This window comes from Equus asinus, chromosome 21 (assembly GCF_041296235.1).
Source record: "Equus asinus isolate D_3611 breed Donkey chromosome 21, EquAss-T2T_v2, whole genome shotgun sequence".
NCBI classification, from domain to species: Eukaryota; Metazoa; Chordata; class Mammalia; order Perissodactyla; family Equidae; genus Equus; species Equus asinus.
The window spans coordinates 17,268,771-17,294,613 of record NC_091810.1 but is presented as its reverse complement, the minus strand read 5'-3'; the positions used below and the strand labels follow the sequence as shown (position 1 = coordinate 17,294,613).

General features: G+C 41.1%; 1 protein-coding gene across 13 annotated transcripts in view; it reads left to right on the top strand.

Moving 5' to 3' along the window:
• The window catches only part of ATG7 (autophagy related 7), a 350,121-nt gene that overhangs the window by 169,285 nt on the left and 154,993 nt on the right, over nucleotides 1-25,843 (top strand). For 10 of the 13 annotated variants that reach the window (XM_070493096.1, XM_070493097.1, XM_044755028.2 and 7 more), the window contains one exon: nucleotides 13,917-13,997. In XM_070493096.1, coding sequence (XP_070349197.1) covers nucleotides 13,917-13,997 — 81 coding nt within the window. Of the gene's footprint in view, nucleotides 1-13,916; nucleotides 13,998-14,298; nucleotides 15,878-25,843 lie in introns of those variants that run through there. The other 3 variants (XM_070493103.1, XM_070493099.1, XM_070493100.1) reach the window with 2 other exon arrangements.

Genomic DNA, 25,843 nt, shown 5'->3' with positions numbered 1-25,843 from the left:
CCAGACACCACAGTCACTAGCAGAGCAGTGTTGCTTTCACCCCGCTGGTGGACCAGGCTGTTCACATTTGTTGTCTTTGGGTAAATGTACTCTTGGTTCTCAACTGCTGTGAATAAGACCCTGAATGTGTATTCCCTTCCTTGGGGTTTGGACTTCCCAACCCCATGGTTCTCTCAGGCTCTTCAATTCTTTCTTTCAGTTACTTTCAGAAAAGTAGAACAAAGCCTGAACTAGGGCAGGACCCTGGGAGGGAACCGGACTGGGAAATCTCTGAGACCAATATGAGGCAGACCTGGGGTCTCCAGCCACGTCTTGGACTACTGTTTGTTTGGCCCGTCTGCACAGGCTGTGCCCCACAAATCCTCAGGCCTTTAGCTTTTAATAAGGTCTCTTTACTGTGCTCAGAAATGCTTATCTCGGTGTGCCTCTAGGGATGTGGATGGACTGACTGCTGAGGAAGGAGGTTAGGAAGATAAGCAATGAGAGCATATTTCCTGAAATGTAGCCCAAGGAAAGGAATCTCCTTCCCCCTCTGGTTCTCTACCCCTCAGATTGATGTCAGTAGAAATAGCAGGAAAAATGGCCAGTGCAAATGTCTGCTGTGTCACCATGCCGGCTGCTGTGGTTTGTGACCTAGTCATCCTCCTTCCTTCCCTCCAACCGTCCCTTCAGCTGATGAGTCTCTCTCTGTGCCAAGCACCATTAGGTTCAGAGAAGGTAAGTAACTGGCACAAGATCACTCAGTGTTTAGTTCCATTTGCTTTTGGAGTCATCCAAGGTGGTAGATGTATCCCAAGCCATTTGGATATAGTGGAATCTGTTGCAATGGGGAGGTACCTGAATAGAAGGAGGGATCTGGGTACAAGACGTGACAATGTCTGAGCTTCCTGTGTGAGGGCCTAGAAGAAGAGAGGGTGAGTCCATTTCCTTGGTATGCAAGGCAGAGGATAAATTATAGATAGTGTCAGAACTCAAGATAGCATCTCTAGAGCCACGAAGACTTGGACATAACTCTCAGTTAGAGGATGTTACTTGTGCCCCACGAGTTTTGCTTACCTGCTGAGTCTGTCCTGTTTGAGAGGCTCTGTGATCATACAGGTCTGATTAGAATCCCAGCTTTGCCTCTTACTTTCATATTCATCCATTCATTACCTCATGTTCCAAAAGGATTTAAGACAGCTCTTGCACCCATCACTGTGTGACCTTGGGCAGGTTATTGATCTTCCCTGAACCTCATGTTTTATATCTATAAAATGGGGATAGTAATATAATAAAGTCTTGGAATTCGTGTACAGAATAATTTACATGATATTTACTGAGCGCTAGCACTGTCTGGGCACGTAAGAGACACTTGCAAATGTTGGTTTTCTCTTTCTCTTTCAATGAAAATGGAGCTTGTCTGCTCTCCTAAAAAGAAAGGTACAAAGAATCTCTTAGAACTCTGGAAGCAGAGGTTGGAAGGATTAGCTTCCTTCTTCAGTACTTTCTAAGGATGATGCTGGCTCATTTTCCACTTAGTTCTTCTGCCTCTTGGTGACTCCAGTGGGAGGATGCGAGGTGGGTCGGTGGTGGTTGCTGAAGCTGTTGTCTGAAACAAAGGCCACTCTGGTGTGCCTGGGGTTTTGCAATTGCTACACTCTCCATTTTGGCATTGAGTTTAAGAGTCTTTTCCACATCCAAGAGAGAGCTGGAGTTTGAAGTTAGTTTTTATTTATGCAGACTCCACGCTCTAGAAATACTGCTTGGCTGCTGGAAACTGGTGTGAAGTTAAAGCAGCAGGTTTCAGTGGGGGTTGCAGCTCTGCCTTCTCAGAATGACTGTTTCTGGGCATTGGATCTTTACTTCCAACTGAGGCGAGGTGGGCTTGGGGTCCACGCTGATCTTACTTAGCTTAGGTGTGAACACCTCCAGGGGTGGCCAGAAAGGAAGGATTCCTTTCTATTCCTGATCTGTTTATTTTGTAGCCAGGTGGCCATAAGTGACTGAAGATAATTTAGTCCACTCAGGCCTTGATAGTAGCCATCTACATATTGAGTGTTTGTTTCTTGGGGGGTAGTTTTTTTTAAATTCTTTCGGTCTTCTCTCTCTTTCCTCCTTTCTTTTTACCCGCTCCTTGCCTTGAAGCTTTCTTCCCCTTTGTGGCTTTAGAGCCAGAACTCAGATTCCTGGCTTTCCCACTTGGTACTTGTGTAACCTTGGGCAAGCCATACCACTTCCCTGGGCCTCCATTTCTTTATCTGGAATATGGGGGAAGGTCACAGGATAGTAGTGAGGCCAAAATGAGATGAGTATGTGAAAATGCCCGGGAGTCCTAGATACCGGCTGGCACTTGATAAGTGTTAGTGCTCCTCCCCCTCCCTCCCTCATTTTCCACACTACTCCAGGACTTGCCTTCCTGCATGGCTTCCAGGGTCAGGAGGAGCAGTTGTTTATGTGGAAGGGAAAGGGAGAGGAGTAAGCGCTTTAGGGGAGTCATGGGAGAGGCGAAGTCGATGGGTGAGAAGGGTGCTCGGTGAGTTTGAGGATCTGAAAGGCAGCCCATGCACCTGTAAAGCCGAGAGTTGGGAGAGCACAGTGGAGCAGGAGAGGCAGGCAGGATCACGTAGGACATTTTGAAGATTTAGACCTTCAACCCGGGGACAGTGGAAAGCCTTTGACAAGTTATAAGCTGAGACTTGACATGGTAAGTTTCGCCTGCTGCGTGAATAGACTGGAGGAGATATGAGTGGGTCTAGGTATAGAATTGGAGTCATTTGATCTTTAAGTGGAGACTGTCTCATGCAAGGGTTCCCACATCTGGCTGTGTATCAGAATCACCCCAGGAGCCATTTCAGAATACATATTTCCCAGCCCTCTTCAAGATCCACTGAGCGACAGCCTCCAGGGACCTTAGGTGTGTGTGAACCCTCGCTGCCATCTAAAAAAGAGCTTTTTGGTGGCATCATATGGGACAAAGTACATAACTCATCAGGGTAACAGCCCAAATCCTGCTCTTTGAACATGCCTTTGAGTTTTGCGCTTCCAACACTAGTTCTGTTTCCAAAAGGACTGTTGATACTTTGTCCCCAGCCCCAACAGGTGGTCCTGCCAGGAACCTTTGGATGCTAATTAGACCTGCAGGTGTGCCTAATGAGTTCGCAGGACCACCCACTGCCATGCTGGGGACAGCCTGAGAGGGAGGCCAACCGAGCGTAAAGGCCTTGTGCTGATGGTTTTGCATCTTTTCTGCCATGCTCTTACTCCTCCTGGTGAGGGGAGTGGGTCCTGTCTTATAAGGCCTTGGTGGCCAAACGCAGATACCACCAAGTGCCTCCTTGTGTTTGACATGGGGATTTCAACTCAAGCTGCTTTTGCCCTTTTTGGGCCTGGGGTGATGAGAGGTAAGGGGGCCAAGAAACCACAGGGAATCAGATTTCTTCCAGGTTCTGTCATTCCCAGTTTGGTTTTTAAATATTTGAAGGTTAGCAAAGATACACATATCGTAGAGCTGGTTTATACATAAATTTTTTTTTCTAGAAGGCTACACAGGAAGCTGATGCTGGTGATTATTTTGAGGAAGAAGGATTGGGGGCAATAGAGGCTTGTACTTTGTATTTTGTACGTTTCCTTTCTGGTACGAAAAGGAAACTGCTTTGAAAACGTTCATCAAGATTATAAACCGTTTTTTAAAAATCACCTTTTTTTGAGGTATAATTTATATACAGCAAAATGCACCCATTTTAAGTGTGCATTTAATGTCTTGACAAGTGTATACACTCGGATCTAACCACCGCCCCCACAAACTGGATATGGAACATTCCCAATCACCCACAAATTTCTCTTGTACCTCTTCCTCGGTAATATCCCTACCTTCAGCCCCAGGCAACCACTGACCAAATTTCTATATGAATCATTTTTATTTTTTCTTTATTCATTTCTGTATTAAGAGGGAAAAAACTTAATGTAAATTTTAAAAATAAATAAAGTGTATAGGGAAGCAGGCAAGATTTGGCCCCTGTAAAGAATCCCTCTTACTAGCCACAAAGCTAGGTGGAGGAGCATGTGTGTATGTGTATGTATATATTCAGAGGCTGTTTAAAAGGAGGTTAAATAGTTAAATATTTTATTTTCAAAAAATAAGAAAATGAGGGGCCGGCCCTGTGGTGCAGCGGTTAAGTTCACACGTTCCGCTTCAGCGGCCTGGGGTTTGCTGGTTTGGATCCAGGGTGCGGACCTATGCAACACTTGTCAGGACATGCTGTGGCAGGCATCCCACATATAAAGTGGAGGAGGATGGGCACAGATGTTAGCTCAGAGCCAGTCTTCCTCAGCAAAAAGAGGAGGATGGGCAGCAGATGTTAGCTCAGGGCTAATCTTTCTCAAAAAAAAAAACAAAAAAGAAGATGGGAGTAAATATGATGTGGGAGTACCGGTTATTTTTTTGTTTGCTCTTTTGTTTTCTGTCATGTGCTTTGTGTTTTTATTATAGGTAGTGTTAAATTTTTTTAAACAGCTGGTTAATACCTACCTTCCTATAAGGAAAGATTGACAGCAAATATTAGTAATAGAATAAGAGTTTAGAGTAAGCTGTGTGCAATCCCAAAAGGTAGAGAATTTACCTTGAGCAGTGTCAAGAGGCCTTAGTTCCTGTGTGGATGGAGAAATAACTTTGATATCACTTTAGAGAGCCTTTTCATTTAAATGTTAATTTAGATGTGGGCTGAATTAGGTTGGTGTGGTGGTACTATTTTTAGACAATGTGGAAAGAATGAGAGGCTTGCAATTCTACCATCTGTCTTCTGACATCGAAGAAATGCTGTTGAGTTGGTATAGAGCCAACCACGGGAAGGTGTAAATAGTTAGTCACGGAAAGCATCTTGTTTGCCCGCGCTTGCCTGATGAGAATCATCTGGGGCTTATATTAACCATACAGATTCTCAGGCTTTACCCCAGACCTTTTGAATCAAGTTACAGGGGATTCTTCTGATCAGGCAAGGTTAGAAAAACACTGAATGAGCATATTGCTTCACATACTTTGCAAACTTCTAAGTAGGAAGGTGATGGTGAATTTTTCTCCACCCAAGCAAGGGACAAATCCTTAGAACTTTCTTGATTGTGAATTGGGGTTCAGAATCCCTGAATTGGTGTGAATATATTTATTAGGATTTTGTGTACAGTACCTGGATTTTAGATTACTCTTGGATTTCTGTACATGTCTAAGAAACGTGCTAACACTTTAAGTGGCAACCTCTACTCTTTAAATTTTATGCATTTCTTGTAAGATTGAGGGAATTCAGAGCATATTGTAGCAGCTCAGTGCATTTGTTATAATACTGAGGATTTAAAGCATTGTTGATGGGGAAGGGCTTCAAATTGCCTGGAAAATGTGAATAGTGGTAAGTTGGAGTTTTTCTTGTGGTTTATTTGGGACGTGTTTTCTCTGTAGAGTTCAGATATGAGTAATTTCATAGGCTTTGGGATGTTTGTGTTTTTCTCATTCATTCATTTCATAATTAACAATATTGGGTACCTCTTATGAGCAAATCACTGTGTTATGGGCAAATGCAAATAGTTCAGCCTGTGTCTTGCCCTCTAAAAGCAAAAGAGATAAAAAATGATTTTTTTAGGTATAGTCATGTGCTGGGTAACAACCTTTGGGTCATTAGTGGACCACATATATGATGTTGGACCCATAATATTATAATGGAGCTGAAAAATTCCTATCACCTAGTGATGTCATAGCCATTGTAACGTCCTAGTGCAACGTATTACTCAGTGTTTGTGGTGATGCTGGTGTAACCAAACCTGTGCTGCCAGCCACATAAAAGTGTAGCTCATACAATTATGTACAGTACATACTACTTGATAATGATCATAAACAACTATATTACTGGTTTATGTATTTACTATACTATACTTCTTGTCATTATTTTATTTATTTTATTTTTCTGCTTTTTTTTCTCCCCAAATTCCCCCCAGAACATAGTTGTATATTTTAGTTGTGGGTCCTTCTAGTTATTGCATGTGGGACTCTGCCTCAGCATGGCCTGATGAGCGGTGCTGTGTCTGCACCCAGGATCCGAACTGGCAAAACCCTGGACCGCTGAAGCAGAGTGCACAAACTTAACCACTCGGCCACGGGGCCGGCCCCATTTGTCATTATTTTAGATTGTACTCTTTCTAAAGAGTACATCTTTAAAAAAAAATCTTTACTGTAAAACAGTATACTGTTTTATGCTGGCAGCAGTCTCATACATCTCGTGTATATTGCATCTCTTAATTGCATCATTTTCTCTTGTGCTTCATTTAATCTCATGCTGTTCTGTTCATCATGGCCCCTAAGCACACGAAATCCACTGCTAATGTTGCCAGTAAGAGGCTACATCGAATGATTGACCTGGAAACAAAATTAAAAGTGATTAAGGACTACAAAGGTAGAAAATCAGTGATGGTTATTACTCGCCAGTCAGGCATGTCCCATTCCTCTATAGCTACCATCTTGAAGAACAAGAACAAAGTTACAGAAGCTGTTGAAGGATCTGCTTCATGAAGGCAATGAGACTAACATAAATTCTAGAAGGGCGTATATCAACATGGAGAAAGTTCAAATGACCTGGATTGAAGACCAGACACAGAAGGGTACCCCTCTCAGCACCATGACTGTCGGGGCCAAAGCAAAAAGTTTGTGACGTTGAAAGAAGAGGCTGGACCCGACTACAATGTTGAATTTACTGCCAGCTCTGGGTGGTTTAAGTGATTCGAGAATCGTTATTCGTACCAATGTGAAAGTGGGTGGGGAGTCTGAGTGCTGATGTGAAGGCAGCTGGAGAATTTTTAGAAACTCTAGGTAAGCTGACTGTGGAGGGAAATTACTGCCAGAGCAAATATGTGATATGGATGAAACTCCCTATTCTGGAAACAGATTCCTGAAAGACTTTCATCCATAAGGAGGCCAAGTCGCTGCCAGGCCTCAAGGCTTTTAAGGATGGGATAACAGTCTTGCTTGGGGGCAATGTTGCAGGCTACAAATTGAAACCCGTTTTCATCTGGCACAGTGAGAACCACGGGGCCTTCAAGCAGATCAGTAAGCACACACTGCCAGTGCACTACAAGAGCAATAAGAAGTCATAGATGACCAGCTCCTCTTCCAAGATGCCCTTCTCAATTGTTCTGCCAGCGAAATGGAGAAGTATTGTTTGGAGAATAGCATAGCTTTTTAGATTTTACTTATTGTTGATAATGCTCCTGAACATCCTCCTTTTATTGGTGATCTTCATCCCAGGATCAAAGTGATATTTCTCCCTCTAAACGCCACCTTTGATCCAACCAATGGATGAAGGAGTGATAGCAGCTTTTAAGGCCTACTACCTGATGAGAACCTTTGCCTAGACTATTGCTGCGACGTAGGAAGACACTCATGCAATTGTGGAAGGATTACAACATCTATGACTGCATCAGGAACCTTGCCTGGGCTTGGGGTGATGTTGCCAAGAAGTATAGGAATGGCATCTGGAAGAAGACACTCAAGAGGTTTATCCATGACTTCAAAGGATTTGCCAAGGATATGGAGGTTGCAAAAATCAACAGGGCTGTGGTCGAGAAGGCAAACAACTTCAACCTGAGTATGGATGAGGATGACATTGAGGAACTCCTAGAGCTGATTCCTGAGGAATTGACTAATGAGTTGTTGCAACTGGAACAGGAACACATAGCTGAACAAGAGGCAAGAGAAGAGGAAACTGCAGGAGAAGAAAAAGAATACCCAAGAAAATTCACAGTGAAGGATTTAGCAGAAGCTTTTGCACACCTCAACAAACTCCTTAAAAAGTTTGGGGGGGAGGGCTGGCCCAGTGGCGTAGTGGTTAAGTGCGCACATTCCGCTTCAGTGGCCCAGAGTTTACTGGTTCGGATCCCGGGTGCAGACGTGGAACCACTTGGCAAGCCATGCTGTGGTAGGCGTCCCACATATAAAGTAGAGGAAGATGGGCACTGATATTAGCTCAGGGCCAGTCTTCCTCGGCAACAAGAGGATTGGTGGCAGATGTTAGCTCAGGGCTAATCTTCCTCAAAAAAAAAAAAAGTTTGAGGGGCCAGCCTGGTGGCACAGCAGTTAAGTTCACATATTCCGATTCAGTGGCCTGGGGTTCACCAGTTTGGATCCCAGGTGTGGACCTATGCACTGCTTGTCAAGCCATGCTGTGGCAGGCATTCCCACATATAAAGTAGAGGAAGATGGGCACAGATGTTGGCTCAGGGCCAATCTTCCTCAGCCAAAAAAAAAAAAAAAAAGGAGGATTGGTGGCAGATGTTAGCTCAGGGCTAATTTTCCTCAACAAAAGGAAAAAAGTTTGAAAACATGGACCCTAACAGCAAAAACTTTTCACTAATAGAGAGGAATGTTCTTGGTGCATTGTCTGCTTACAAGCAAATCTGTGATGGAAAAAAAGAAGCCAAGCAAACCACCATGGACATATTTTTGAAAAGAGCAACACCTCCCCAAGAGCCTCAGGCAGGTCCTTCAGAAGTTATTCCGGAAGAAGGTGTTGTTATCATAGGAGATGACAGCTCATACATGTTATTGCCTGTGAAGACTTTTCAATGGAACAAGATGTGGAGGTGGAAGACAGTGATATTGATAATCCTGACCCTGTGTAGGTCTAGGACCCTGTGTTTGTATCTTAGTCTTTAACAAAAATTTTTTTTGTGGGGAGAAAGATTGGCCCTGAACTAACATCTGGTGCCAATCTTCCTCTTTTTGCTTGAGGAAGACTATTGTTGAGCTAACATCTGTACCAGTCTTCCTCTACTTTGTATGTGGGACGCCACCACAGTGTGGCTTGATGAGCGATGTATAGGTCTGCTCCTGGGATCTGAACCTGTGAACCCTGGGCTGCCAAAGTGGAGTGTGTGGACTTAACCACTACACCACTGGGCCAACCCAGCAAAAAATTTTTTAAAGTAAAATAAATTTTAAAATAGAAAAAAGCTTATAAAATAAGGATATAAAGCAAGAAATATTTTTGTACAACATTTGTGTTTTAAGCTAAGCATTATTACAAAAGAGTCAAAAAGTTAAAAAAATTTAAAAGTTTATAAAGTAAAAAAGTTACAGTAAGCTAAGGTTAATTTATTATTGAAGAAATAAAAATATTTTTTATAAATTTAGTGTAGCCTAAGTGTACAATGTTTATAAAGTCTACAGTAATGTACAGTAACGTCCTAGGCCCTCACATTCACTCACCACTCACTCACTGACTCACCCAGAGCAACTTCCAGAACTGCAAGCTCCACTCATGGTAAATGCCCTCTATAGGTGTACTGTGTTGTTGTTTTTTTAATCTTTTATACTGTATTTTTACTGTACCTTTTCTATGTTTAGATACACAAATACCATTGTGTTACAGTTGCCTGTAGTATTCAGTACAGTAACATGCTGTACAGATTTGTAGCTTGGGAGCAAAAGGCCATATCACAAAGCCTAGGTGTGTAGACTATACCATCTAGGTCTGTGTAAGTACACTCTGATGTTCACACATCTACAAAATCACCTAATGACATAGATTTCAGAATGTATCCCCATCAACAAGTAACACATGACTATAATTATAGCACACAAGCTGATCCTAAAATTCATATGGAAATTCAAAGGACCCAGAATAGCCAAAATAATGTTGAAAAAAGAACAAAATTCGAAGACTCACACTTCCCAGTTTCAAATCTTACTATAAGGCTACTGTAACCAAGATAGTGTAGTACCGTTGTAAGGATAGACATTTAGATCAACAGAAGAGAATTGAGATTCTGGAAACGAACCCTCACTTTTATGGTCATTTGATGATAGTTCAGTGGGGGAAGAATCTTTTCAACAAAACTTGGGGGCAACTGGATTTCCACATGCAAAAGAATGAATTTGGGCCCTTAGCTCATGCTATTTAGAAAGATCAACTCAAAATGGATCATAGACCTAAATGTAAGAGAGAAAACTAGGAGAAAACATAATGACTCTTCATGACCTTGGGTTAGACAATGGTTTCTTATGTATCACACCCAAAGACCAAGCAACAAAAGAGAAATTTAATAAATAGGACTTCATGAAAATAAAAGTTTTTGCTTCAAAGGACACCATCAAGAAAGTGAAAAGACAACCCACAGAATGGGAGGAAATATTTGCGAGTTATATCTTATCAGAAACTTGTATCCAGAATAATTCTTACAATTAAACAATGAAAAGAAAAATAACCCAGTTTAAAATTTGGCAAAGAATCTAAATAGACATGTCCCAAAGGATATGTATGAATGGTCACTGAAGCACATGGAAAAATGGTTGAGATTATTAGTCATTAGAGAAATGGAAATCAAAACTACAGTGAGATACTACTTCATATTCACTAGGATGGTTATAATCAAAAAGAGACAGGGGCCAGCCCAGTGGCCGAGTGGTTAAGTTCACCCTGTCCACTGCAGCGGCCCAGGGTTTTGCCGGTTCGGATCCTGGGCACGGACATGGCACCACTCAGCAAGCCACGCTGAGACAACATCCCACATGCCACAACTAGAAGGACCCGCAACTAAAAATACACAACTATGTACCAGGGGGCTTTGGGGAGAAAAAGGAAAAATAAAATCTTTAAAAAAAAGAGAGAGACAATAGCAAGTGTTGACAAGAAGGTGGAGAAATTGCAAACCTCATACCTTGCTGGCGGGAATGTAAGATGATGCGGTCATTTTGGAAAACAGTTTGGCAGTTCCCCAAAATGTTAAACATATAGTTCCCATGTGACTCATTAATTCCGCTGTACATGTATACCCAAAATAAATGTCCATCCGCTGATGAATAAACAAAATGTGGTATATCTCTATAATGGACTATTATTTAGCAATAGAAAGGAATGAAGTATAGATACATTATACAATAGGATGAAAACATTATGCTAAGTGAAGGAAGACAGCCTTGTATGATTCCACTTATAGAAAATATGCAAAAAAAGCAAATCAGTAGAAACGGAAAGTAGATTAGTGTTGCCAGGGTCTAGAGAAAGTGGAGAATGGGGAATAATTGCTTATGGGTTCTGGGTTGCTTTTTGGGGTGATGAAAATGTCCTGAAATTAGATATTGGTGATGGTTGCAGAACTTCATGAATGTACTAAAAGCCACTGAATTGTATACTTTAAAAAGATGAATTTTATGATACATGAATTATATTTCAATAAAACTGTTATTTTTTTAAAAATAACTATTACACAAGGTATTTTGGTCATAAATACCAAAAAGAAGAATTTCAGATGATGGAGACATTATTACTAAATTGAGTGGTAGGTGGGTTGAGGATTTATGAAAGGGATGTGTTTGAGCTAAGTGGCTTTTAAAGAAGATGAAGATTTGGATATGTAGCTGTTTCCAAAAGGAAGAGTTGAGAGTCACAGAATTCAGCCTGAGACAAGGTCAGGAATGTGGGAAAGTCTTTGGAAGGGAAGTTGCAGTGAAAAGATTCAACCCAAGACATACTTGGAAAGGCACGATGGGCCCAGATCAGGGAGGACACTGAATGCCAGCATAAGGAATCCTCTGCTCTGTTTGGTCAGCTCTAGGAAGTTGATAAAAAGTGACACACCTCAGAGCTGTGTATTAGAAAAATAAATCAACGGCAGAGTGTTATGGTAAATGGAAGAGGGAGAGCCCGCCTGTGGAGATGCCCGTGAGGAGTCTGTGGCAATTGGTTTCAGAAGAAGGGTTTCCTCTTTTAAATTACCTAAAACTGGAATTACTTTGGTTGTGTCTGGACCTTCTGATACCAACTTGGTGAATTTGCAAGTCTCACGCACTGGTGTTATTCTACTTCATTTCCTGGGAAAATGAATCACATTTCCTGGTAAAGAGCTGTCCAGGGGTGCTGAACAATAGGATGTGGGTCCCTGCTCGGCCAATCTGTTCACTTCGGCTCATTTTCTTCTCCTGTTGCTCACCACCTGGGTTTTTTGTTTTTATTTTCTCTCTTTTCTTCCTTCCTTCTCCTTTTTCTCTCTTCCTTTCTGCTCCTAACTTCATTTTCTGTCCTCCTTCCCTTCAGCTTTACCTCCCCACCTCCAGTCATGAGACACTTTAGCAGAGATAATTACCAATAGTTCTTTGTACGACATAAAGAGAGCTTGATATTAGCTGTATGAGAGAAAAGACAGTGAAGAAACCTTTTCATTGAGGGTATATGGGGACATTGACATACAGGCTGTATCAATGAACATTTTTAGTGGAAAATATGCTAAATATGACAAAATTTTTTCTAGGTAAATTTAATATAAAAGTAGTTGAGGTATGAGGAGGCTCACTATGAAAATTCTTTCAGGCCTATAATTTCCAGATCTCACCAGGAGCTCAACATTCCCATTCGTGACCTGCCGTTAAAGTCTTTTCTGCCACCTTCCTGTCTCCTGTTTAGGTGTCCTGGGTAGCCAATTTGTGACCCTGACTGTGCCTCAAGTCCTGTGTTATGAGTGGTCACCACATTCCTGAGCTACAGGGAACTAAAAGATTGTCACATTTTCAGAGGTGCACAATGAGGCCATCTAACTTATCCCAACTATCTAATTTATCATTTCTACCAAACATTCTTTTGATCTTGGATTAATTTGAAATCTCATAACATATAGATAGGGACATTTAAAAGATTGCTAGAGGCATTTCCTTCAAGGTTAGATTTTTCCAGCAATAAGTGTGCACATGCTATTAGGCTGTTACTTGCAGTGTGGATATAAGGATGGAGTTATCCAAACTCAGAAGGAAGCCTTTTCTTTCAAGAGTCTATCAGGTTTTGTCAGTTTTGTTTTGGGGGGAGTGTTAGTAGAGTGGCTAAAGGCAGCAAAGGTGGGTGGGTTGGTTCTTTTGCCCTATTTAAGTGAGACTGTAAAATTTGTGTTGAGATGTAATATTGAAGACAAAAGCTGTGATATCTTGAAGAAAGGGAAGAGGGGAGGGGGAAGGGAAAGAGGGAGGGAGGGAGCCCAGGGCTGGCCAGGTTTGAAGTCAGAAGTTCTGCTTTTAAATCTTCACTCTGTCACTTGGTTTTTCTGAGCCAAGTTGCTTCACCTTTCTGAGCCTGAGTTTTGTCACCATAAAATGGGGTAGTTGGTAAGATAAATAAATTAACTCATGAGAAGATTCATGTTGTCTGGCTTATTATAAATGTCAAGTCCTGTGGAGACTTGAGATTTCATCATTCATATTTTTAGTAATAATATTTTAACGATATATACAATAGTTTAAAACTCCTCTTTTAGTGTAAGTGTAGTTCTAGAGGTATAATGCTCTGAATAAATTACTTAAATCCTAGTTTGTGAAACCTGGTTATAGCAGAAACTCTGTAAATGAAAATCAGTTGTAGTCTAGAAGTTTATGCTCAGGGTGGCACTGTTTCCCCATAAATTTGGTGATGTTTTCTGTTTTATCCCAATCTGTTCCAGGTCAAGCAAATAACTGGACATGTATTTAGGACCATCTCTGCCTTCTGTAGTCCTCAGGCCTTCTTACCTTGTGAAGTCCCATCCAATATCATGTTCAAGAAATGCACACTTATCCCACATCACTGTAACTTACATGTGAGAGTTGAGTCATAATAAACTTGTTGAACTATTATATTTTTGAAGATATTTATGAAAACAATACTTTAGATTTTACAGCTTTCTTTTCGTATTTTGGAATCAGTTTGTTTTCAGGTCTCAAATATGGGAAAAGCTTGTAGGCCCTGGGTCCTGATGGAAAAAAGGACCCAATATAGTTCTTCTCCACACTGATTATAGTACAAGGGGAAATATCCATGTTGATCTTCATTTTCGCTAGTCGTCTGTGTCAAGACTACCGTATTGTCGGAAACTACACATGCATTTCAGAGGTGTGGTCATCCAGGCTTGATGTGAATTATTTGTTTTGTTTTGTTTGTTTTTAGATCCGAGGATTTCTGTCACGGTTTGATAATGTCCTTCCTGTCAGCCTGGCATTTGACAAATGTACAGCTTGTTCTTCCAAAGTAAGTCATTCTGTGTTTGAGGAACTTATTTTTAAAAAACGAGCCTGTCAGCCTTCCCAGCAAGAGGCTTTAAGACCAGCTAAGGGCTTTTTTGTAGGGAGGGATTGGGGTCTAAAAAATCAGAAAAGATTTTCCTGTTTTCATTTGTCTGTATTCATTCTCACAGAGAAAACAGCCTGAGAAGATTTGCTTTACAGTGTACAGAGAGAGACTGAATTAGAGATGCTAGCTCTGTATCAGTATTTGCATCACAGTAATTTTGGCTTGAACTTGAACTTTACTGGTCTTTGCTCTTCCCCAGAGGGTTCCTCCTCCGGATGGACCGTCGTAGAGCAATTTTTAAGTGTTACTCAGAGAACGGGGCATACCAGGCAGTCCTGGCGGTGTGTCTTTGGAGATCTACATAACGTCAAAGAAAACGTAAAGAGAGATTATGGGCCTGGATGAGGAGCCAATACAAGGGCTCAGTTCAGCTTTGATCTTTCCAGAGGCTCTAAAAATAGACCTGGTATGTCCTCCATTGTAATGGGAAACGGCTGATGTATCTCAAAACTACAGTGATGGCGTCTCATTTTTTAATAGGCTTTGAGACAGTCTGAGTTATTTTTACACGTATACTGTGTGTTACAGCTAATTTCCTATTGGATGCCTCTCTAAGCCTTTCACTGCCCCGTGATTTAACCTGGGCTTTAAAAACGCAGGATTCTTGATAAAACTTTCATGTTGGGGTGTTATGCAAAATAGTGTTAGGTTCATTAATCCCAAACTGTGGCTTCTCAGCTATAATTTGGGACTTCTTTGCTGTGTAACCTACATCTGGCAGTATGGAAGGGATTGAATTCTAGGGAAATTCTCTCCACTCTGAGTTGACAAGCTTTCTTTGAAAACTTGGATCATCTTAGGAGAAGCACAGTTTTGACCAGTTTCTCTAAAAAGTAACTTAGATTTGGCAAATGATATTGATAAATTTGGTTAATTTTAGGTGCTCAAAAATTTAGAGTAATTTTCTTTTTCCTTTAGTAGTAAACTAAGCTCCTGTTATATCATTATGCATCCCAAGTGCCTACTTTGAGATGGAAAGCTTACCATTTTTCACCAGTTACCCATGAGCTCATTCTTTCTTGAGTTTCTTTAAGGTGTCTTACATCTGCTCAAGTCAGGGCCTCAAGAAGGACTGCGTGCACTTTTGTCTTCAGAAATGCAAGTTTTAGGATTATCTGCTCTTTAGTGGAGCCCATTTTTTTTCTTTGAATGGCTGAGCTAATTGGTCTCAAAATAGCTTGGCAGTATTGATTTTCATATTGAAATCATTTGGCACAGGTGCCAGAAGTTTTTCTGTGCTTTATGTAGATTGACTAGTCAGTGAAATAAAGATAACTGCGTTCTCTAAGTGAAATGCAAACACTCATTCTGTCTTATTCTAGTTCTAATTAAATTAGCCATTGAGATGCTGTTTATAAAAGAATCTCGAGCATACCAGCTAACTGAGGTCCCTTACATTCTTTAAAAGAGAATAGCTTTGCATTTTTCTTTCACACTTGTTGTAAGCATTATATTAAATGTAGGTATCACTTTTTTGTTGGCAAAATTATTTCCTCTTGGTGGTCATTCTGAGAGTCCTGCTTTACATAAACATGCTGGACGATTTAATACAAACTGACTTGGATTTTCACAGCTGTGCTATTCCCATAGCGATCACTTTTCATGTGGTCTGGGTATTAAATTTCTTTTGTGCTGAAAAGGTTGCTTCATTGGTGCACGTATTTCCTTACAGTAGAAACACAGCATTTACTTACTTGGCTAACTTCTTTATTCGCTTAGGAGAATGTCATTCTCTATTATCTGCAAACCCAACATTAAAACTTTGAAATGACAAATCCATTACATTTTTGTCTCTGTGTATGTGAATTTTTCTTAACGCATACTTAGCGTAATATTTTTTATACTGAGTCATATCATAGTTGTTATTGTTTCAAAAAGATTCTTTGAGGCTAAAAATGACTTTTAGAAAATTCTCCTTTGACATTCATGAAGTAATTTTTTCCTTTGGTAGTTTTCAGTATTTTTGCTTTTTTTCCGTAGGACCAAGGCCATCCTTGTGTCTTGATTTAACCACAAATACAGACAGAAAGACTGGGGAGGTGGATAATTCTTACTCTGCTGAGTAAGAATGCTCTTGTTCATCAGCTTACATATATATAAGCGTGGACCTTCTCTAAGGCCTGAGGTGGTGAAGAATACAGTTCTCTGCTTCTTTGGCAGAGAAGGCCGAATCCTCTACACATCCATCATTTCTTACCCTGTTTGATTTTAGCCTGGCATAGAGCCAGGTGCATTGTCCCACTGTACAGAGAAAATATTGAAGAATCTGGAGGGGGGGGTGGTGAGGAGTCTCTTTCATTCTAGTTTCTGTTTATTGCCGTGCAAGACTTCCTAAAGTGACTGTTTCTGCCACTGGAATTTCAAAAACCCTTATTTGAAGTTATATGAGTTGTTTTTGAGTACTAAAAACAAATTTAGAGCCAACTAGAGTTTTCTGGAGTTGCTACCAGAGGGAAAAGTATAATTTTGAAACCAGTATTCTTGAAAGAATTTCTCATAATGCATTAAGTTAGTGGGTTATTATTAGCCTTTCACCTAAATATTTTTGAAGAAGTTAGGGTATTTTTTTTGGTAACTTTCTATTTTGATATAATTTTAAACTTACAGAAAAGTTGCAAGAATAGTACAAGGAACTCCTGTATACCCTTTACCCAGATTCACCAATTGTTTGCGTTTTGCCCCATTTGTGTGTGTACTCTCCCCTACTATCCTCCCTGCTTCCTCCTCGCCCTTCTCTTTTTCTTGAAACAGAGTAAGTTGGAGACATTGTGGTCCTTTACAACTGAATACTTCAATGTCTGTTTCCTAAGAACAATACTATTTTCTAATCCATAGTCTATTTTTCAAATGTGGTTGTTTGTACCAGGAATGTTCCATATATAGGTTTCTTCTCTCAGACCAGGATCCAATTCAGGATCAAGCATTGCATTGAGTTGTCATGTCTCTTTGGCTTCCCTCAATCTGGAAAACTTCCTTAGCCTTTCTTTGTCTTACTTAACTTCAACATTTTGATATTTTGCCGGCTATTTTGTAGAATTTCCCTAGATTTGGATTTGTGTAATGTTTCCTTATGATTCGATTCAGGTTATGAATTTTTGGCAGGAATGCCAAAGAAGTAATATTGTATCCTCCTGTTAGGAGGCACATGGTGTATCTTATCCCCTTTGGTGATGTTAATTTCCCCCCTCCATATTTGTAACTACTTTCCCCAACAGTGAGAAACCTGGCTCCCATTATCCTGGACATTTTTACTCACTTGCTCAAGTCTAGAATACACAGAAAGCAGTTTCAAAATTGCCAGCCCACACTACTGCGGAAAGTAAACCTACTAACTAAAGTTTGATATTTGTGCATGATTCTTTTTTTCTAGGTAAAATTTACATACGGTGAAATGCATGAATCCTAAGAGAACAATTCTATAAGTTTTGACAAATGTATACACCCATGTAGCCTACATTTCAATCAAGATACAGAACGTTTCCATTACCCCAGAAAGTTCCCCTGTACCCCTTTCCAGTCAACGTTGGGGGAGGCGCCAGTCTGTTGAGTATCGTGACCATCCTCTTTCCCTATTAGGAGTAAAGTTGGCACCTTCTGGTGTTTTGTGCAACAATAGCCTTGTTTCTGGGACCCAGAAGTTGACCAAAACTTCTCTCAGATCTGCAAAGTCAGGAGCAGGGCTGTGCCTGAGGAGGCTGTGTGCAGAGTATTCTTGCTCTCATTGTGCAATTCTGTCACCCACAACCATTGCAATGTTGGAGGAGCAGCCTGTTATGAAGAAGCAGGCCCCAGACTTGGTTTTCAAACCATCTGGGACCTGCCTACTGCACAGATGTAGCAAGATATGCCCAGAAACCTGATCTTGAGATTTTAATGAGCGATTAGCAATCCTAATAATATGCTTGTTCTGGTGTTTACTATGCGATGGGCTCTTCTGTTGATGGATTATGATTAAACTTCCCAAAGTGACTTGTTAGGAGCTTTTTGTGTGCGTCTGTGTATGTGAGTCATGAGGAGTGATAGGGAGAGGGTAGTGTAGGGAGAATATCTGTCAGCTGGTATCATCATATGGTAAATTATACTTTCTTTAGCCTTTGTCATAGCCAATCTGTCCGTTTATCTTTTGATATTATATAATCCTACCTTCTCTCATATTTCTTTGTTACTAAAGAATCATGAAGTACCCAAATTTAACTCAGCTATTTAAACTTTCTTTAAAAAAAAACCTCTGTCCCAAAGCAGCCTGTCACTTAAGAGTTCTGCAGATGCACCAGTTAGAGGATAGAAAGGCAACTCCTAGATTTGGGAAGAAAGATTAAAGTCTTACTCTATGACTCTTAGCAGACTTCCACTTATTCAACTGACATTTGAATCTGTGCTGTGTGCCAGAGATACAAAGATGATTAAAAGAGCCCCTGCCTTTAAGGAACACTATCTAGAGGGTGAGACAGACCTATAAACCGATAATGATCTCCCTTATATTGTGATGTGCTCTGCAGTCAAGGTATATCCTTTGTTATGGTATCCTACTACCAAGCAATTTTGTAAATGGGGAAACCAGGGAGGGTCTTGCAGACAGTGACTTCTGAGTTGATGTTAAAGGACAAGTAAGACTTTCTAGAAACATGGGAGAGAGGACAAGAGGAAGGCATTCTAGGCCGGGGAATAGCCTATATAAGAGCCAGAGGCAAGAAGACATGGCATATTTACGAAGTTGTTCAGTAAAGCAGTTGTCCAGGAACCTAGGGCACCTAATTCCTTGCAAATTGTCATCTTGTCTTTGTGAGTGCCATTTTAGTTTCGGCTGTTCTTTGAGCTGGAATCTGCTGTACTTTTCTAACACTTGAAGCTGCTGTTTTGAGTTTTACAATTCCGTATAAAACTCTTCCTCACCTAGCACCAGGCATAGGGGGTTTCCTAGCCTGAGGAATCCAGCAGCTGCAGCAGGGTAGTGCGGAGGCCAGGAAGTCGGGGGATTTCCAGGGTCCTGGCTCTACATCCCCTGCTGGCTGGCTGAGTGACCATGATCAAGGTGCTCCCCTCTCTGTCCGCCTCCATTTCGTCTTTTGTTAAATGAGTCAGTTAGATGAGATAACCTCTGACTCTCTATTGACACTCAGAGTTACTAGCTTTTATATTTCCTTTACTTAATTTATTTTATTCTTTATCCCACAAGCAATGCATTTTAATTGAAGTAAAATTAGAAAATATATTTAAGGATGTAGAAGATAGCCATATTCTAACCACTCAGATCACTGTTTGCTGTCGATCTCAATCCTTCTTGACTTAAAAAAAAAAATCTATAGGTATATGTAGATAAGTTTTCTCTTAACATTACTATTTTAAATTTCAAATTAGCTTTAGCGAGAGAGATTTATGGTGCTGCATCAAGGATACTCCCTGCTCCTCTGATTTGATAGGGTTTTAAATCTCAGTCATTTACAAGGAGTGGCCAGAACCCAATCGGAAGAACTCACCAAAGCTTGTGCCAGGAATTTTTGCATACAGCTTCTCAGTGGCAAATATTACTCAAAACTGGGCTGCAGCCAGGTTTTCCTTCTCCTTTCCGAAAGGGACATAAATCTTTGATTTGGAAAATGATGAGTAACCCCAGGTTCCCTTTTCCTATCTCATTTACCCATTGAGGCCTCAAGTCTGTTTTAGTGTGTGATAGATTCCATATGTATGATTGTGTGATATAGTCTGTGTCTCACATCTTGTCCTTAGCAACTAGTGTTTCCTCAGTCTCCAGACCTGCTTGGTTCCCAAAAGGAGACGGAACATCCAGCCAGAGCCAGTGTGGAGTCTTTCGCTGCAAGCCCTGACCTCAAAGCTCTTGGCTCTTCACCTCCTTGAAAGACCTTGGACATTTCTCCCTTTGCTTCAATTTCCTCATCCATAGAGTGGGGAAAATATTTTCTGTTTCCCAGGGAAATTGCAATGTCTGACGTGTATTCAGTTCCTTGTGACCAAGTACCAAGGCCTTTGCCCACTCCTGGGACTGATGTTGACATCAGAAATAAGAAGAAAACACAGACCCCTGTGATGACATTAGGTCTCCTGGCGTGTGTGGAACCCTTTCTGGGCTCACTGTTCGTAAGCAGGTACAATGAAAGACCTGATTGGAAATGGAGGCTGCCCTGACTTTGAGAGGCTGCAGAATCTTCCATTGTGGTTCATGACAACTACTGCCAGAACCTTTCCCGAGATTCCAGAGAACTCAGCCTTTTTCCTTGCTTCTGACCTGTCATGGTCTGAGACCACCTAATCAGTTAGTTAAAGCTTATGCTGCTTACTCCTTTCCCTGTCACCTGAAGTCACATAGACATGCCTAGCCTGCCTAAAGACATTTTTTTCCTTACATCTAGACCAGAAAGTTTAGGACTGTGTTCGTCTTAGATGATTCCACTGGTTGCCTGGCCCAAGGATAGTCGTCAGGTTATTGAAGATCTGGGTTTCTTTTAATTTGGAATTAATCTCATTCACTTTTAGCCTTCCCTCCAAGCCCAACCCTTGACATAGTGGTTCTTAAATTTTTTGTGTCACAGACCTTGTTTGGCCTGATTAAAGCCATAAACTTCTCCCCTGAAAAAATGCAACTGAAATGAAAAAATCCACACACTGTTTTGCAGAGTTTCAGTGGCTTCATGAAGTCCTCGAAACATGCCTGTGAATCCTTGTAAAGCACTCTTGCTCCATGAGTTTTTCTTTGGTACCATTCCTAAACTCTCCTGGATGAGACACTGGGGGATGGGGGTTGCAGCCAGCCCCACCTGAACTCTCTGTATGGCTTTGGGAGGTAGCCATCTCTCTTTTGGGACCCATTTTCCTCAACTGTAGTAAAGGGAGATGCATGGGTGGATCTACCACTGGATTTTGTTTTATGACTCTGAGATTGTGTAGTCTCTTTATCAGCTATTTCGTTTCTTTAGGCCCAGCTGCGTCCAGCTGGGGGCCAGGGGAAGACACTGAAGCTGCTCAGAGTTCTGAGTTTGTTCTCCCTGCTCTGGTGGTGCATTGGTTTGACTCCTGATGGGCAAAGAGCCCCAAACATCATCTGTTCATGTTCCTTCTTTCCTTCTTATTTATATAATGCATTCATCTTCTTCCCTCCTCCCTTCACCCTTAATACCTTTGGCAGGGAGGGAGGGAGAAACATGGTAGTAGCTGCTGGTTTTTTGAAATAAGGAAGCCATCTGCTTGAACTGGGAAACCTTTTATGAATGTACATGCTTGTACATACACAGGTTGTATACAATGTGTATAAGTATTTAAACTGAATACTTAAAACACCCAAATATATATTTTACATGCATTTATTTTAATGACCATTGTCATAGCAGTTCAGTTCAGCAAACATTGGAGCTCCTATTTCATGATATATTTTTGGATGATACAAAGGTAAATAAGAGAGCCTCCGAAGTTTCTGATGATATCCTTCTGAACAAGATAATAAAGTTATATTACATGATTGTATAATTCAAGTATATCAACTTATTTAAACATCTTTACACAAGAAATATTCCTAGCTTAGAAGGGGTAAATAGTTCCTATCAAATGGTAGTCACTGGGGCTGACCTCCAGGGCCGAGTGGTTAAGTTCACGCACTCTGCTTGGGCAGCCCAGGGTTTCACTGGTTCGAATCCTGGGTGCAGACATGGCACCACTCATCAAGCCATGCTGAGGCGGCATCCCACATGCCACAACTAGAAGGACCCATAACTAAAAATATACAACTATGTACTGGGGGGCTTTGGGGAGAAAAAGGAAAAGTAAAATCTTTAAAAAAAAATGATAGTCACTGATTAAATGTATTTTGAATGATAAGAAAAATTAATCAATGATTTGGTAGCTGAATAAATGAACAACACAACAGGAAAAAAAAGGAAGATAGCCTGTGCCCTCCAGGAACTCACAGTCTGTTAGACAGCTAAGACTTGGTCACAGAACGCCCTTCGCCTACTAGTGCGGAGGTATGATTAATCATTAAGCCATGGGTGGTAGCTATTATCAAATGGTACATTTCAGTGTTCTGAATATTTATTTAGCTTCTTTCCAGCTTCTACTATCTCATTTGCTTTAGTTGATGCTTTTGATGATTTGTTGTTATGTTGGAAGATCGTTTCCAGAGTATATTAAAGCAAGGAGCCTTTGGGATTCATCAGAGATGACTTAACATTTATGAAAAGACACATTTTGGCAATGAGCTCTTTGATCGGTTTTGCTTGCTCTCCTGCAGAATTTTTAATTTTCTAAAGGGCCTTCCAATATCCTGTCCAAGTATTTCTAAAAGTACTTATCGCTATAGCCTTTTTTGCCATAGAGGATGTGAAAGAACTGTTTGAGAACATCCTATTCCCGAAATTATTGTCCTTATAACTTGTTTATGTAACATTTTATGTGACGATGGTGATAAATTCTATAGTATCTGACATTCCCTAGTTTTAAGTAATTCTTTCATCATAAAAATTTTCTTAGTTTTTTCTTGACAAGGAAGAAAAAACTATGTGTTTCTCCTTTCTAGAATGTCTAGGGTCTGGTTAAAGCACACACTAAAGTTAGACATCTTGAATTTATAGCCATCAGACTAAAATTGGGAAACTATTTCCTTTGTGATCCTAAAATGGCTGCAAGTGTGCCAAAGATGAACAGTCAGTAGTGAACAGACAGAACAAGTTTTGCAAAAGAGAGGAGCCATCTTGACACCGTATCAGTGTGTATGCATCAGTGTCTTGAGGACTAGTAGCAGCATCCCTGGGGTAACTGCCCAGTCTCCCACAACGACTGCTTTGAAGGGCATTTGAATAGTCCCAAGGCCTGTAGTCAGAACTTACCCGTAATCAGAACTCTAGACAGCTTAGGGGTCTTGGCAGTTGACTCTGGATTTGCTGAAGCATTTGGATATTTTTAAGACCTTTATTGGCACTCCAGTTTGGAATTGAAATTCATGCAAAAGTATATTTTTGTGTTGTTTGTAAAGGCAGGAGAGAAAATTTGTGTTTCTCTCAGTTCTCAGTTGTACTTCACATTTGTCTTACCTTTATGTCAACTCTTCATGAAAGACCCCAGAGGGAAGTGATAACAAAAGTGGGGACTGAAGCAAGTGGCAATTACTCATTGCTGCCTTAAAACCTCTCCCTATCCCAGGGCCGGCCCCGTGGCGCAGCAGTTAAGTGTGCTCATTCCGCTTCCGCAGCCCGGGCTTCGCTGGTTCAGATCCCGGGTGCGGACATGGCACTGCTTGGCACGCCATGCTGTGGTAGGCATCCCACATATAAAGTAGAGGAAGATGGGCACGGATGTTAGCTCAGGGCCAGTCTTCCTCAGCAAAAAGTTAGCTCAGGGCTAATCTTCCTCAAAAAAAAAAAAAAAACAAAAAACCTCTCACTATCCCAAACGTGGCACATGAGCTCCGTGATGCTCTTTCTTAAGGAAGAAAGCCTGACTAAAAACCATCCATAAGATTGCTCCACTGCCCGTATCCAGATTTTCTGTTAGTTCAGTTTGACTTGAAGGACTTCAGTCATAATGCAAGCAGATTTAAAACAATAACTGAGTGCAAAGTGACTTCCTAGTAGAATAACCTGCATAAGTAGGAAAACAAAAACACATACACGTCACTTGGATCTAGTAGAGGAATAAGAGTTTTATTTCACAACATCTGCTGTCCTTTGCCTAATCACTCACTGCTTCCTATTATTGAGAATATTCCAGTAGGCATTTAATACCTGAAAAATGAGACCCACATCACCCCATCACACTCTCTGCAAATGACTGCCAGTCCCAAGCAATGGGCCCTTCCAGAATGTTCCCTGAGGAGGCAGTGTGCCTGTCTCAGTTCTGCTGTGCCAGCTCAAAACAGTGGACTAGTTCTTCCTGGGAAATTGCTTCAGATCTCACAATATTTTCCTCTTAATAGCCTCAGCAGTGGTAAATTCTTGACCTTTGAGGGTGGGTTTGATTTTTTGGAAAAGGCCAAAAGTAACTTGAAGCTCTGTGTTGTGAATAAAGGGAACAAACAATTTACAAGAAAAAATTGAAAAATTTAAAAAAGAACTGCAGGGGCTTCAAACGGCTTTTGGGTCCGAATGAGAGAGAGCACCAGGTCAAGGGAACTCCAGGTCTGCTAACCTTTTGACTATGAGCTGGCTTAAAGAAAAGGGGACATTCTGATATGGTTCATGCGGTAGAAATGAGCACTGGCTTTAAGGACAAGGCCACCTACTAACTTTGTGACCTATGACAAGTATCTCAAACTTTCTGAGCTTCAGTTTCCTCAGATGGAAAATAGTTAAAATGACTTTTTAGTGGCCATGAAGGTTACATGATAGCTTGTATACCAAGTGTCATGTAGTTGACACTCTGTAACAGTTTTCCATTGCTCCTTTGTACGAGCAGAGATCAGTTGCCATTTCCATTTCCTTTCATAAATGCACTTTGTAATTTACAGCCGTAAAAACCTTTCTATCTTTAGAAGTTGACAGAAAGGGAGGGGAACAAAAAAGGATGAGCAATTCTTTTAAAAAGGGCATGGCCTCAAGAGGTGAGAAAATATTAATGTGCAGGTTATTAGATTCTTTGTCTTTTTCTTTCCTTTTCCCTTTTCTTTTCAAGTAGGCTGTTAATCTAGGGGTTTAATTATTAAATAAAATGCCGCTGACGTTGAATATTGCCAGGAGTGTGTAGTAGGGGAGGGAATGAATCCTCTTATTTCCTGAGTATTTGTACAGGTATCTGTTACCAGTGTCAGGCCCACGACTTGACATGAGCTGACATAAACCTTGGGAAAGACTTCTTGGCTGTCTTCCTTCTGAATTCTCAATTTTTCTGTGCTGTTAGTCAGGGACATAAGAGACCCAGGAGGGCAGTTCTTGTGACAGCACCAGGCCTGCTGCCTGTCAGTGTAGTTGTTCTTGTCCCTGTCCCATACTGCTTCTCAGAAGCCTTTCTTTAGCCTCAACCATCTTGCTTTTTCTTGCTGTGGCTATAAACGGGTTAGAGCCCAGTGCAATACGAGAGGGATGATCAGCTGCCTTGGCTTAATCTTTTCAAGTGCTGCGGCACTTCTGTCTTCCTCTGGCATCATTTTATGGATGTTTTCCCGGGATCCCTTTCAAGTTTCCTGTGAAGTGGCTAGCATGCGGGCTTCCCAGTTCATCAGGTGGAGAGATCATTAGGCTCAGAGACATTACGTGAAAGCCCAGGATTTCCAACTCCCAGTTCACTCACCTACTGTATCAAATGCCTGTCAGACGATGATGTGGTAGGATTAACTCACACTCACAGAATTCCAATATACTCTTTTGGGGAGAAAAAAAAGATTCCACTTTAAATTTTTAGCAGTTTTGAAGTCTGGTTAAGCTCCTTGGTGAACCAGTTAACTGTCCTTAGGGAACTTGTCCTTTTTTTTTTTTTTTTGCTTTTAAGATTTTTTTCTTTTCCTTTTTCTCCCCAAAGCCCCTCAGTACATAGTTGTATATTCTTCGTTGTGGGTCCTTCTAGTTGTGGCATGTGGGACGCTGCCTCAGCATGGTCTGATGAGCAGCGCCATGTCCATGCCCAGGATTCGAACCAACGAAACACTGGGCCACCTGCAGCGGAGCACGCAAATTTAACCACTCGGCCACGGGGCCAGCCCCGGGAACTTGTCCTTTTAAAGGGGAATCCTGATACCCAGAGGAATATATTTCTTATGGTCGTGCTTTCCAACTGTTTCATCAGGAAAATCACATGGACTGGAGCAA